This window comes from Macrotis lagotis, chromosome 2, assembly GCF_037893015.1.
Source record: "Macrotis lagotis isolate mMagLag1 chromosome 2, bilby.v1.9.chrom.fasta, whole genome shotgun sequence".
Classification (NCBI taxonomy): domain Eukaryota; kingdom Metazoa; phylum Chordata; class Mammalia; order Peramelemorphia; family Peramelidae; genus Macrotis; species Macrotis lagotis.
Window position 1 is genome coordinate 287413156 of NC_133659.1, and position 13795 is coordinate 287426950.

At 40.3% G+C, this 13795-nt stretch overlaps 1 protein-coding gene across 4 annotated transcripts in view; it reads right to left on the reverse strand.

Moving 5' to 3' along the window:
* The window catches only part of ATP23 (ATP23 metallopeptidase and ATP synthase assembly factor homolog), a 29210-nt gene extending 16180 nt beyond the window's left edge, over positions 1-13030 (reverse strand). For 2 of the 4 annotated variants that reach the window (XM_074226254.1, XM_074226255.1), the window contains exon 1: positions 5527-5753. In XM_074226254.1, coding sequence (XP_074082355.1) covers positions 5527-5719 — 193 coding nt within the window. In that variant the 5' untranslated portion in view covers positions 5720-5753. Of the gene's footprint in view, positions 1-894; positions 1087-5526; positions 5754-12947 lie in introns of those variants that run through there. The other 2 variants (XM_074226256.1, XM_074226257.1) reach the window with 2 other exon arrangements.
* Between the last annotated feature and the right edge of the window lie 765 nt (positions 13031-13795).

Below are 13795 nucleotides of genomic sequence, written 5' to 3' on the forward strand. Positions count from 1 at the left end.
TCTCTTTCCCCTCTAACACATCTACCTGTTAAAGTGACTTTCCTAATGCACAGAACTGATTATGACACTCCCATACTCAGTAAACCCCAATAGATCCAATTTATTCTAAAATCAAATGTTATTTCATTTTTAGCTTATTTTTCAAATTCCATATATGTGAAGTCTTTTAATGTATATCATTAATAACTTAGAAGGAAATATTTATAATTTACAAATGAGTAAGTATATACATGTGTATATATATGTATGTATATGTATATATATGTATGTGGGTATATATACATATACATAATTTTATTTATTTAAGGCAATGGGGTTAAGTAACTTGCCCAAGGTCACACAGCTAGGCAATTATTACCATATTTCCCCACGTATAAGATGCTCCCATGTATAAGATGCACCCTAATTTTGGGTCCAAAATTTGGGAAAAAATGTATTGCATAAAGTTATTGAACTCAAGTTTTATTCCTCATGAAATTCAAGGACCTTCAGTTCATAGCTTTCAGGTGTCTTTTGGGCAAGTCTGGTGCATGTACACATGCTTAGCCCACTTCATTTCAAGACCTGAAGCACCAATTGTGCCCTCCTTGGAAATCAGTCACTTCTTTTGCTATTTTTCTTTTATTTTTTTGCAAGGCAATGGGGTTAAATGACTTGCCCAAAGTCACACAGCTAGGTAATTATTAAGTGGCCAGATTTGAACTCAGGTCCTACTGACTCCAGGGCCCGTGCTCTGGCCTGCACCACCTAGTAGTCCTCAGTCACTTTTTTTCATCAGCAGTTCTTCTTGCCTGATGTTGAACATCTTTGTGAACCCAAGAATTCCAATTGCCCTATGCTCTTCAATCCATCTCTTCAATTTCCTCTCTAAATTAGGTCATTTTGCTGACTTGCCTCTCTCTCATGGCCTTCTTCTGCTGGGGAGTTTTCAGTGGAATTTCTTCTTCCTATAGCCAGTCTTGGTTGTTTTCTCAGTTGGAGAAGGACCAAACTGAGGTTCAGCAGCATGATTTCCATTCACTTTTGCAAACTGGATCACTTTGAATTTGAATTCAGCACTAAAGGAAAATCCTTTCTGAGGCATTTCTGGGCAGAAAGTGGCAAAACGTAAGCTAACATACCAGTAACAAATATAAAACAATGAGCACCAAGGCAACAAGAGCAAAAAAGCGAGAAATGCAAGTAAAAAAATACCACTGTATAAGACACTACCAGTTTTTAGATCCCAGATTTTTCTAAAAAGAGTGCATCTTATACATAGGGAAATGTGGTAAGTGACTGAGGTTGAATTTGAACTCAGGTCCTCCTGATTCCAGGGTCAGTGCTCTATCCACTGTTCCACCTAGCTGTTCCTGTAAGTAAATACGTGTGTGTGTGTGTGTGTGTGTGTGTGTGTGTAGAGAGAAATAAACATATACACACACATAAATATAGAATAAGCATACATATTACCTAAAGAGGTAAGAGGTACAAATAAAAAAGAAATTTTTAGTGTGTGATCAAAAGTTTTAAAGACCATTAGACTAGATAGACAACAGAACAATTAAACAGATTTAGAACTGAAGAACTAGGCTAACTATTAATGGCTATATGTCAACCTGGAAGAAGTCTCTAGTACAGCACTCCAGGGATCAATTAGTCCCTGGACCATTTAACATTTTTAACAATGACTTAAATGAGAGGAACTTTGGCATATTCATCAAATTTGCAAAGACATACAACTCAGAAGGAAAGCTAACACAAAATGATGCCAGTCAGAATCCACAAAGTTCTTTCGAGGCTAGACTATTGGTCTAAAACTCACAAGAGGGCAGGGCACCTAGGTGGGGCAGTGGAAAGAGCCCCGGCCCCAAAGAAAAGAAGACCAGAGTTCAAATCTGGCCTCAGACAATTAATAATTATCTAGCTAGTGACTTGGGCAAGTCACTTAACCCCATTGCCTTGCAAAAACAAAAAAGTAAAATAAAATAAAATAAAACTCATATGATGAAATATAACAGGGAGAAAACAAAGTCTTTAAGATTTTAATTTAAAAAAAAATAACTTGTACAAGTCCAAGACAGAGAAACAGCTTGTCTGAAAATGATCTAGGGTCTGGTGGGCTCCTAGATCAATGCAAATTAGCATCATGAAGTGGCAGCCAAACAGCTCTAATGTGAGAGGCCTAGCTGCCAGGAATGAAACCTTGGTATTCTGCCCTGGTCAGACCATACCTTCAATACCATGGTCAGTTCTGGGTGCCACCATTTAAGAAGGATTTTAATAAACTGGAGATCATCCAGGGGAGGGCACAATAAGGAGAAGATAGGTCATATTAGGATCGATGGAAGAAATTGGAGATTATTGGTCTAGAAGAACTCAGAGGAGTGTCAGTTGCCTTCAAGCATGTGAAGGGCAGTCCTGAAGAAGAGGGACTTGACTTATTCCATATGACAGAACCAGAAGCAATGAGCGTAAATTGAGGCAAATTTAAGCCCAAAGTCAAAAAACTTCCTGACAATGAATGCTATTCAAAAATGGAAGGAGCTGCACAGCACTATACTGAGAATCAGTAGGAAGGGATCTGGGTTTAAATCTGTGCTTGTCCTCTCACAACCTATGTGAACTTGCACAAATCTCTTAAACTCTCTCTCTCTTTTTTTTTAGATTTTTGCAAGGCAATGGTGTTAAGTGGCCTGCCCAAGGCCACACAACTAGGTAATTATTAAGTGTCTGAGGCCAGATTTGAACTCAGGTACTCCTGACTCCAAGGCCGGTGCTCTACCCACTGTGCCACCTAGCCGCCCCTTAAACTCTCTGTTGGATTCAGTTTCTTCCTCTGAGAAATGAGGAAATCAGATTAGATCTGTGAGGTCTGTCCAGCATTAAATTTAAAATCCTAAACCTAAACCTAAGGAGGTAAGGGATTCTTCCCCTCATTAACATCTTCAGGTAGAAGCTAAATGATCACTTAATGAAAATGTTACAGTGGGGATTGTCTTTAGGGTATGAGCCACTAAGGTTCCTTCCAACTTGAATATTCTGCGTTGCTGAGATAAGTTATGGTACAATGTAAGGAAGAAGGTCCTAATACTGAGAACCATCTAAAAATAGAACAAGATCCATCACTAGGAAATGATCCAGTAGAGGATAAATGACTATAAACAGGGTATTCTAGTCATTTTTTACAGAATATTGGGGGGAGGAGTTAGACTATATGACCTTTGAGGACCCTTCTAGGGAAATATACTAGCAAAGTGACTAAAATGCACATTGTTATCTTTGAGACCCCATTTGTGGTTATCTTGGCAAAGACACTGGAGTGATTTGTCATTTCCTTCTTCATCTCATTTTACACATGAGGAAACTGAGGTATACAGGCCACTAAGTGTCTGAGAAAGACTCATCCTGACTTCAGGTCCAGCAACCTACTCACTGTGTTTATAAAATCTTAAATTTACTAATATCTCTGCTAGAAGTGAGGTGGCGTTTGAACTCAGAATGGTAAGTCTTCTTGAGTCCAAACCTAATGCCATCTACCCTTTAATCAAGAGACTTTGGCATATGCCTCAAGGAGGGGAAAAATATATATGCTAGAATTTTCATAGTAGCATTGTTTTTGGTTAAAGAAAAAAAAAATCAAGAAACAAATGAAGCCTAACTAATGACTAAACAAATTACAGGACACAAATGTAATGGAATGTCAAAGCACTATGAGAGACAATGAGTACAAAAGAAGCATGAAAAGTCATGAGATGTGAGGTAAAGTGAAGTTAGCAGAACCCTGCAAACAATATATACTATGATTTTAATAATCATGTAAATGAGCTAATAGCAAAATAAATGAAACTGAGTGCTGTGAGATCGTAATGACCAAATCTGACCCCAAAGAAAATAAAAGAAAGCTCTCCTCTTATTTTGTCATTTTAAGGGAAAGAAGAGGGAGAAAATTTCATGTATCCAATTGGATTAATGTGTTGATTCATTTTGATGAACTTTTTAAAATCTTTGTTATAAGGATAGGTTTTAGGAAGGAGGAAAGTAATTGGGAAGTATAAGTGATACAACACCAAAGATACCAATAATTTTTAAAAACCCATTAGTCGCTTCCCCAGCCCCTAAAGAATCTTAAACCTCAGTAACTAGTCTGATGTAGGGCAAGGTGTTGATCTTGGATTGGTGGGGAGGGGAGAACCGACTTCCAGGCTTGACTCTTGACACTTGGACAAGTCACTTAACCTCTTCCTGCCTTGGTTTCCTCTTTTGTAAAATGAGGATAACATTAACACCTACTTCAGATTGTTGGTGGGAGGATTAAATGAGATAATGACTGTAAGGCATTGCCTGGCGTGTTCTAAGTACTATATAAGCTGACTATTATTATTGTATACTACCTCTAACAACTACTAACCTCTACTACTACTATCCCTACCACCACTATTAACACTAGTACTACTAGTGCTACCACTACTACTATTACTACTACTACTACTACCACTATTACCACTATCACCACTATAAGCACCACTACTACTAACACTATTACTACTACTACTACCAACACTATTACTGCTACCACTATTATCACTAGTAACACTACTACTTCTACTACCACTATCACCACTATGAGCACCACTACTACTACTACTATTATTACTACTACTAATACTACTATTGCTATTACTATTACTACCACTATTATCACCAGTGCCACTACTTCTACTACCACTATCACCACTGTAAGCACCACCACTACCACCACCACTATTCCTACTACTAATACTATTGCTATTACTATTACTACCACTATTATCACCAGTGCCACTACTTCTACTACCACTATCACCACTGTAAGCACCACCACTACTACTACCACCACTATTACTACTAATACTACTATTGCTATTACTACCACTATTATCACCAGTGCCACTACTTCTACTACCACTATCACCACTGTAAGCACCACCACTACTACTACCACCACTATTACTACTAATACTATTACTACCACTATTATCACCAGTGCCACTACTTCTACTACCACTATCACCACTGTAAGCACCACCACTACTACCACCACTATTACTACTACTAATACTACTATTGCTATTACTACCACTATTATCACCAGTGCCACTACTTCTACTACCACTATCACCACTGTAAGCACCACCACTACTACTACCACCACTATTACTACTACTAATACTACTATTGCTATTACTATTACTACCACTATTATCACCAGTGCCACTACTTCTATTACTACTACTACCAGTATCAGCACTATAAGCACCACTACCGCTAACACTATCACTACTACCACTAACACTACTACTGCTATTACTAGTGCTACCACTATTACCACCACCACTTCTACTACTACTAGCCGCGTGGCCCGGGCCTCGGGCTCCCACGTGACAGCGCAGGCGCCGGTGCAAGCCGCCAAGCCCCGCCCCGCCCCGCCCCCCCAGCCGGGTCAGCCGCATCCCCGCCGTGACCTTTGACCCCCAGGGCCCGCCCCTCCCCCGCCGGGCCGCCTACTTCGATCCACAGCCTTGAGGAGCATGAGCTGGCACTTCTGGTTGTGGGTGAAGAAGCTGGTGGCGAAGAAGCTCCGCTTGGGCTTGCCCTCCGGGACGCGCTCGGGGAAGACCTGGTAGGTGAACCGCCGCTGCTCCTCCCGCTCCCGCTCCCGCTCCCGCTCCCGCTCCCGCGGCGCCTCGGCGCCCTCCATCTGCGGCAGCGCAGGCCACGGGAGCCGCTCCCACCCGCCCACCACCTGACCGAGCGGAAGGGGGGGAAAGGTTACGGCCGGCCAACCAATCCCGGGCCTGCGCTCCCGCCCTGGGCCCGCCCCTCCCCGCCCCGGGCGCTGACGTGCTCCGAAGCCCCGCCCAGGGGCGGGGTCTCTGTCGGTTTCTGGTTCTGATGCGCATGCGCGCGTCTCCACGCACGGACGTGCTAAATATGTGTCTATGTTACGGGCTTTATGTAGATTATAACTGGGGGTTCCCTTCTTCCCCAAGTGCCCGCGGGGTTTAAACTGCTCGACCCTCCCCTGGGGGCCCAGGCCACTGGTTTCCACGGGTGACAGCCTCCTTATGGGGGGGCTGGAACGTTCCATTTTCAGGGGGAACTTTTAGACCTTAGAAAAAGACGAAAATGCGCTACAAAGTCGGAACTCGATGTCGCGTTGTGTGGACTCTCTAGACTTAAAGCGACGGAGAACATGTTGAAAGTGCAGATTAGACAGGAAAGTGCGTCCACCTCCAGAGCCACTTGTTTCCTCACCAGACACACAAGGCTTGGTCTCTTGGTCTCTAGACCCTTCCAGCTCTAAAAGTCAGCACAAGCCAAGTCAAGGAGAGTCCATAAAAGTGGACTTTAAACAGCCCCCCCCCCCGTGTACTAAGGACTATGCTAGGAATGGAGAATTAAAAAAAAATGTTTTCAGGCCCCCCCATGTAGCAGAAACTATGCTAAGCACAAGAATACAAAACAAAAAAATCACAAAATAGTCCCTCCTTTCTAGAGCTAAATGAGTGCTTTGCAGATAGTCTCTTAGTCTTCACTAAAATGAATTTAAGATTGCAAGGAGCCGGCATGGGGGACAGCTGGGGAAAATGTCCTGGACTTCCAAAGTGGAGTAGTGTTTGAAAAATCTCACCAGTGAGCAGAACCAGAAAAGCACGGTACACCCTAACAGCAACATGGGGGTGATGATCAACCTTGATGGATTCAATCGTTCCATCGGTGCAACAGTCACTAATTTGGGGTTCTCTGCCATGGAGAATACCATCTGTATCCAGAGAGAGAACTGTGGAGTTTGAACAAAGATCAAGGACTATTCCCCTTAATTTAGAAAAAAAAAACTGATATCTTATTGTCTGATCTTGTTATCTCTTAGACTTTTTTGTCTCTTCCTTAAGGATATTATTTCTCTCTCATCACACTCAATTTGGACCAATGTACAACATGGAAACAATGTAAAGATTGACATTGCTTGGGGGGGTAAGATTGGGGAGAAAATTGTAAAACTCAAAATAAAATCTTTAATCAAAAAAAAAAAAAGAAAAAATCTCACCAGGATGGGAATTCAGGGAAGCCTGGAAAGATTTACATGAACTGATGCTGAGCGAGATGAGCAGAACCAGAAAAACATTGTACACCCTAACAGCAACCCTGATAGACTTGCTCATCCCTTCAGTGCAACAACCAGGAACAATTTTGAGCTATCTACAATAGAGAATACCGTCTGTTTCCAGAGAAACAATTATGGACTTTGAAAATAGACCAAAGACTATTACCATCAAATTAAAAAAAAAAAAAAGCATTATATTATTATGTAATTTTACTATCTCATATTTTATTTTTTCTTCCTTAAGGATAAGATTTTTCTGTCATCAAATTCAACTGAGATCAATGTATAACATGGAACTAAAGTAAACACTAACCGAATGCCTTCTGTGGGGGAGGGGAGGGAGGGAAGAATGGGGGGGGGAATTGTAAAACTTAAATAAACTCTTTCTTTAAAAAAAAGAATAAAAAGAAAAATCTCACCATGTCTCCCAGTGTTTGGGAGGAAAAAGATGTAGAGCAATTGTTCCTCCTGGGTCCTTGCAGGCAAGCTTGCAATGCTTTATGTATTTGTAAGTATTTATATATTTGTAAGTATTACATTTTATTATGTCATTTCTCATAGATATTTGGTGGACTGTTTCCCCATTAATGTTGACTTCCCTTGGCTAAAATTTGATGCATAGAATGATGGAATCAAGGGAACACGTTTTGACATTCCTGAGATAAGTTACAGTGTAGTCTGAGCATCCCAAAGTAATTTAGTGGTTGGTAGAAGGATTCACTTGCACCACCCACAGGCATGTACATTTCCCTTATCAACTAGCCAATTGTGAACCCTCAAAATATAATTTAATCTACAACTTGACTTAGTTTATCTATAGAGACTTGTTGACTAGATTTGTTTCCTTAAGTGATATATAAGATTATGATTCTATTTGTTTGTTCAATTTTTCTGTCCTTAAAGGAAGCATGGAATTACAGACTCTTAAAAAGTGTCATTAAACTGCAATTCTCAACACCACAATAAAGAAGCATGTCATTCACAACATTTTAAAAACAAGGGGCTTTCAGTGTCAATCATATCAAGTTTAAGGGGGGAGAAATATCCTCCTTGATAGAGAGGAGCAAGGCTAATGTCACTATACCTAATTATACTGATTGCTGTTAAGTCTAGTGCCTGAGACTGAGAGAAATGGCTGACCAGTTAAAATTCTGAGGGTAGAAAAAAGAAACCAGGATGTTGCTGAACAGATTGAAGACCATGAGTGGGGCTGGAAGGGGAAGCTGTCTATGCTGACAGAAATGGCAGTGACCCATGTGGCCTGTCCCTATCCCTAATCCATCCCGACTTCCTGGCACAGAAGGCAGTTTTTTGATTGATTGATTAATGGGTTAACTTACATAAAATAGTACAATAAGCCTTTTTTCAACCATTTAGTTTTTTTTTCTGAATGGGTTGTCCCAGAAAAAGAAATGAAGGAATGCCAGACTATCAGGTATTGACTTCTTTTGAACAATGACAGATCTCACAGGACGAGGCCCTGTGATGTTATGGGACCCAGATCTATAAATACAGTTCCTGTTCTATGTCACCAACTGCCCATTGGACTTATCAAACCAGATGTCTCAAAAATATCTCAAACTCAACATGTCCAAATAGAATTCATCCTCTTTCCCCAAAATCTCATCACCTTCTGAATTTCACATTGCTATTGAAAGGAACCACCATCCTCCTAATTGCTCAGGTTTATATGATATTATCAAATTATCACTGTCCCTCACTACAAATATCCAACAATATCCCTCCAACAAATATCCAAGGTTTCTAAACCTTGACAATTCTACTTCAAAAACTTCCTGCTCCACCACATAAGACTTATATGTTCCATACTCTATCCAAACTAAACGACTTCTATTCTTTGTTGAACATACCTTGCTTTGGTCTGCCTCTGTTTGAAATTCCATCTCCCCAAATCTACCTGCAAAAATATTAACCAATCTCTCAAGCCCATCTCAAAGCATAATACCTCCATAAATCTTGCCCTGGTTCTACCTGGAAGTAGTAATCTTTCCCCACTCTGTGTTTCTCTCCTACCACTTAATTATATGCTTTATTGTATTATAGATCTTTTTAAAAATCAATATTGCTCTTTCAAGTAAGTTCCAGAGGATGTCTCATATTTTATTCATCACTGTACACAACTTGGCTCATTGGGTTTAGAATTTATAAAGATCTTAGAAAATAACTAGCCCAAAGGCCTCGTTTTACAAATAAGGAAATGAAAGCTCAGAGACATTTAGCAGGTGCCCAAGTCATGCAGAGTAGATCTTCAAAGTTGAAATCTATTCTCCTTCCATGACCCCCCACCTGAGAGTGCTTTACACAAAGTGATCATCAGTAAATGTTCGTTGAATGTGTATAAATATTTAACCTCAACACAGGGTCTGAGAGTTGGAAGGGAGTCCAATCTTCTCATTTTACAGATAAGGAAACTGAGGCTGAGAGAAGTAAAATGACAACAGTGTGAAGGTTAAGGTCTTCAAGAGTGTAAGCCTAGGGGTGGCTAGGTGGCGCAGTGGATAGAGCACTGGCCCTGGAGTCAGGAGTACCTGAGTTCAAATCTGGCCTCAGACACTGAATAATTCCCTAGCTGTGTGGCCTTGGGCAAGCCACTTAACCCCATTGCCTTGCAAAAACTTAAAAAAAAAAGTGTAAGCCTAGTGATTTTTCCACTAATAGTACTTTGCATAAAGCAATCACTCAGTAAATATTTATTGAATGAATCTAAAAGAATAATCCTGAAGATATGAGCCTGAGATCAATAAAGACAGAATTTCATTCAACAGCATTTGCTAAGTATATAAAAACAGATCCCCCAAAACCCGGGATAGACCATATTCTCAAAGCACTTATAATTAGACAGCATACAATATGTAAATAAATAAATGTGATAAAAGGTAAAAAGTTTTTGGAATAAAAGAGGGAAAAACTAATGTGTTTGAAGAAAATTTGAGGTGGGAGAGATGACTTTCAACTGAGAGGATCAAAAAAGCAAAAGGAAGATTTCATGGAGGTTGTGTCAACTTCTTCAAGACCATACTTTACACCAGAAAACTAGGACCCATCTAATGCTGGCATCTTACCATCTTCTCTGTTAGTACCCATGTTCCTCCCCATAGTACCCATTCCCCACTTGCCACCTCTTGTTCTTGCTTTGGGAACAATAAATAATTGCTATTGTTGCTCCTAGAAAGGGTGTGATAATGGATTTGTCCTATAGCTTCACTAATAAATCCTGCGACTCCCCAAGTCAACAAAACCAACAAACATACGTGAAGCAGAAAGTTCTGTGCTAAGTGCTGAGGATTAAAAGGAAGCCAAAAAACATGACCGACAGGTCAAGGAGCTCATATTCTAATGGGGGAAACAGCTTGCAAACTATTATGCACATACAAGTCATATACAAAATGTATTTAAGGTAAATTGGAGGTAATTTCAAAGGGAAGTCACTAGCAGTTGGGGGAGGGAGGAAAGACCTCTCTTCCCTGGTCTCCACTCTCTTATATGTAGGAAAATATAAATTCCTTGATAGCCAGGACCATCTTGTTTTTGTATTTGTATTCCCAGCACCTAGCATAACTCCTAGTACATAGTAAGCCCTTAATAAATGTGTGTTATGGAACAAGTATCTCCTCTTTAAACTCATGCAGTAGATCACTGCTATCAAATAAATCTACCACCACACAAATTATACAAATTATAGAAATGGAAATCAAGGGGTTATATTATGCTTAAGCACAAATTCAGGATTCTGAAAAAGAGCTTTGAACCAAAACTAGGATTCCAAGAAGGTTTTTATAAACAAGATTACATCAGAGGCCGAGAACTAAAATATTTTACATATATCAGTCATGTATTTTTTAAGATATAGAAGTTAAAAAGATAGTTTGATAATTCCATGCTTCCTTCAATGACAGAAAAATTGAACAAACAAATAGAATCATAATCTCATATATCCCTTAAGGAAACAAACCTAATCAACAAGTCTCTATAGATAAACTAAGTCAAGTTATAGATTAAATTATATTTTGAGGGTTCACAATTGACTGGTTGATAAGGGAAATGTACATGCCTGCCGGTGGTGCAGGTGAATCCTTCTGCCAACCACTAAATTACTTCAAGATGCTCAGACTCCACTGTGACTTATCTCAGGAATGTCAAAAAATCTTCCTTTGATTCTGTCATTCTATGCATCAGATTTTAGCCAAGGGAAGTTAATATTAATGGGAAATAGTCCACCAAATATCTATGAGAAATGACATAATAAAATGTAATAAAGGTGGGGGTGATGATCAACCTTGATGGACTTACTCATTCCATCAGTGCAACAATCAGGGACAATTTGGGGCTGTCTGCAATGGAGAATACCATACGTATCCAGAGAAAGAACTGTGGAGTTTGAACAAAGACCAAGGACTATTCCCTTTAATTGGGGGGGGGGGGGACCTGATATCTTATTGTCTGATCTTGCTATCTCTTTTACTTTATGTTTCTTCCTTAAGGATATGATTTCTCTCATCACATTCAGTTTGGATCTGTGTATACCATGGAAACAATGTGAAGACTGGCAAATTGCCTTTTGTGGAGGGTAGGGAGAGGGAAGTAAGATTAAGGGGAAAATTGTAAAACTCAAAATAAATAAAATCTTTAAAATGTAATAAAGGGAAAATGAAAGATTGCATCATAGTTCCTTCCATTTTGATCATAGTCTACAAAGCCTCTCATAGAACACATACTTATAAATTGGTGTGTCTACATTATTGTTTGTCCTTCATTTTTAGAGGAGCAGTGGCATCACAGAGCCTTGTCTTGTAGATGAAATGGATTTAAGTAAGACAGACTTGTACTAAGTTGGCAGCCTCACTCTTCCAGAGTCATTGAAATCCACAGGCAAGACAAAAGTTGGGATGACTGGAGAGCGCCCAGTGTGCAACTCTAAGCACTCCAGAGGGCCTGCTTCAGTGGCCTTCATGGCTACTGGAAGTGACCCCTGGGCAGGAGTAGGGGCTGGGTAGAGGGGTTTCCCATGCTTGGGGTAACTCTAATGGGTTTGAGGCCCTTCGATTAGCCTCAACCCCATTTAGCCCATCTTCTGAGATGGTTTACAAGATATGACCACTGCCTCTCTACAACTTCCTGAATCTTTGGCTGAGTCCTGCACCTCACTCAGGTAGACACCAAAGCTGTATGAACACCCTTGAAAAGGATTGGGCAAGCCCTCCACCAGAGGAGCCAGTTCTTGAATGCCGCATACACCAGATAGAAAAGAGAAAAAAATTAAGGAGGAAGCACACGGACCACTGAAAACCACTTTTCCCTTTTTTCCTGCCTTTCTTTTTTGTTATTTCTCCTAAAATGCCACAAACCCCACTGTCCAGTTCTCCTCTCGGGCAGGTCCCACCACTGAAGCACCAAGAGCAGGAGAACATAAGGATGCCCAAAGCAATAACAGGAGAGAAAAACCATAGAGGGGAAAGACGAGTGGAGATTCTTAACAACTACATGCAGCAGAGCTGATGTGCACCCTTAGAAAGTCAAAAGCAAACCAAGAATGAGGAAGAGCATGCTTTCTTTCCCAGATGATGGGAATGGTGCTTTGGACACTCAGGTGGGAGGATCAGGGAAAGTGAGCAGACCATGGGGGTACGGAGTGGCACCAGAGTCCCAAGCAAGACCACTCACCCAAGCTCCAAACCAGGGTGAGGAGAAAGAATGACCTCCCACACACCACTTTCCTCACTATACAGAGGCAACCATGATATCACATTTAGAAGCTACACCTTTGCCTCAACTCAGCAAAGCCCCTCACAAGCCAACAAACCTCCAGAGCCAAGACAACTCCAGGGACCCCCATGACCAGATCAGTCAGTGAAGCAACTGCCAGGAGTGTCCACATTAGAATTTTATCATTCACCTGTGCAGAAAACATAAACATCAGAAACATTAAAGCAAATGTAACATAATAATGACTATCAACTTATTTCATCTTATGTCTTAGCTTTCCCCATAAAACCATCTAATCCTGGAAAACATTTTCTCTTAGAAATTCAGGAATCAGCCTCATTCCCAGGCAGTCCTAAAACACACCCTATTTCCAGGATGATTCTGGAGAGATATTCTTCCAAGTATATCACTTTCTCTGGTTCCAAATATCTTACAGAGATTCTCTAGGTAATGCTGCTAAGATCTGTTAGTGATAGGACATTACAATTTAGTAAAGCCTAGCATTCTCTTAAATCTGATTTTCCAGTAACTAGTACAAACCTTAAAGAGTTTATCCTCAAAAAAAAAAAAGAGTTTATCCTCATAAACAACAGAGCTATAAAAAGAACATCAAATTAGGAACCCCTAGTTCACCTGAAAGTTTAAAGAATTTCAGTTTTTAGATATCATTTGCTCTTTCTATCTCTACCTGAACCCTTTGATGGATAAGGATATCTCCAGGCTAAAGGAAAAAAATCTTAAGAACAATTCTTAATGTTTATACTCCTTTGGGAAGCCAACCCACTCTCAGGGAGCATGACCTCCTAAATAACCTTTCATGCTTCTCTACTTCACTTTATGCTGCTTATTCTTCTACTGCTGCTGCTGCTAATCCCCTTACTGGATCAGTGAATTCCAACTATCTCAACTATCTGTATTTTTTCTTTCCCTTAGTTTCTGCTAACG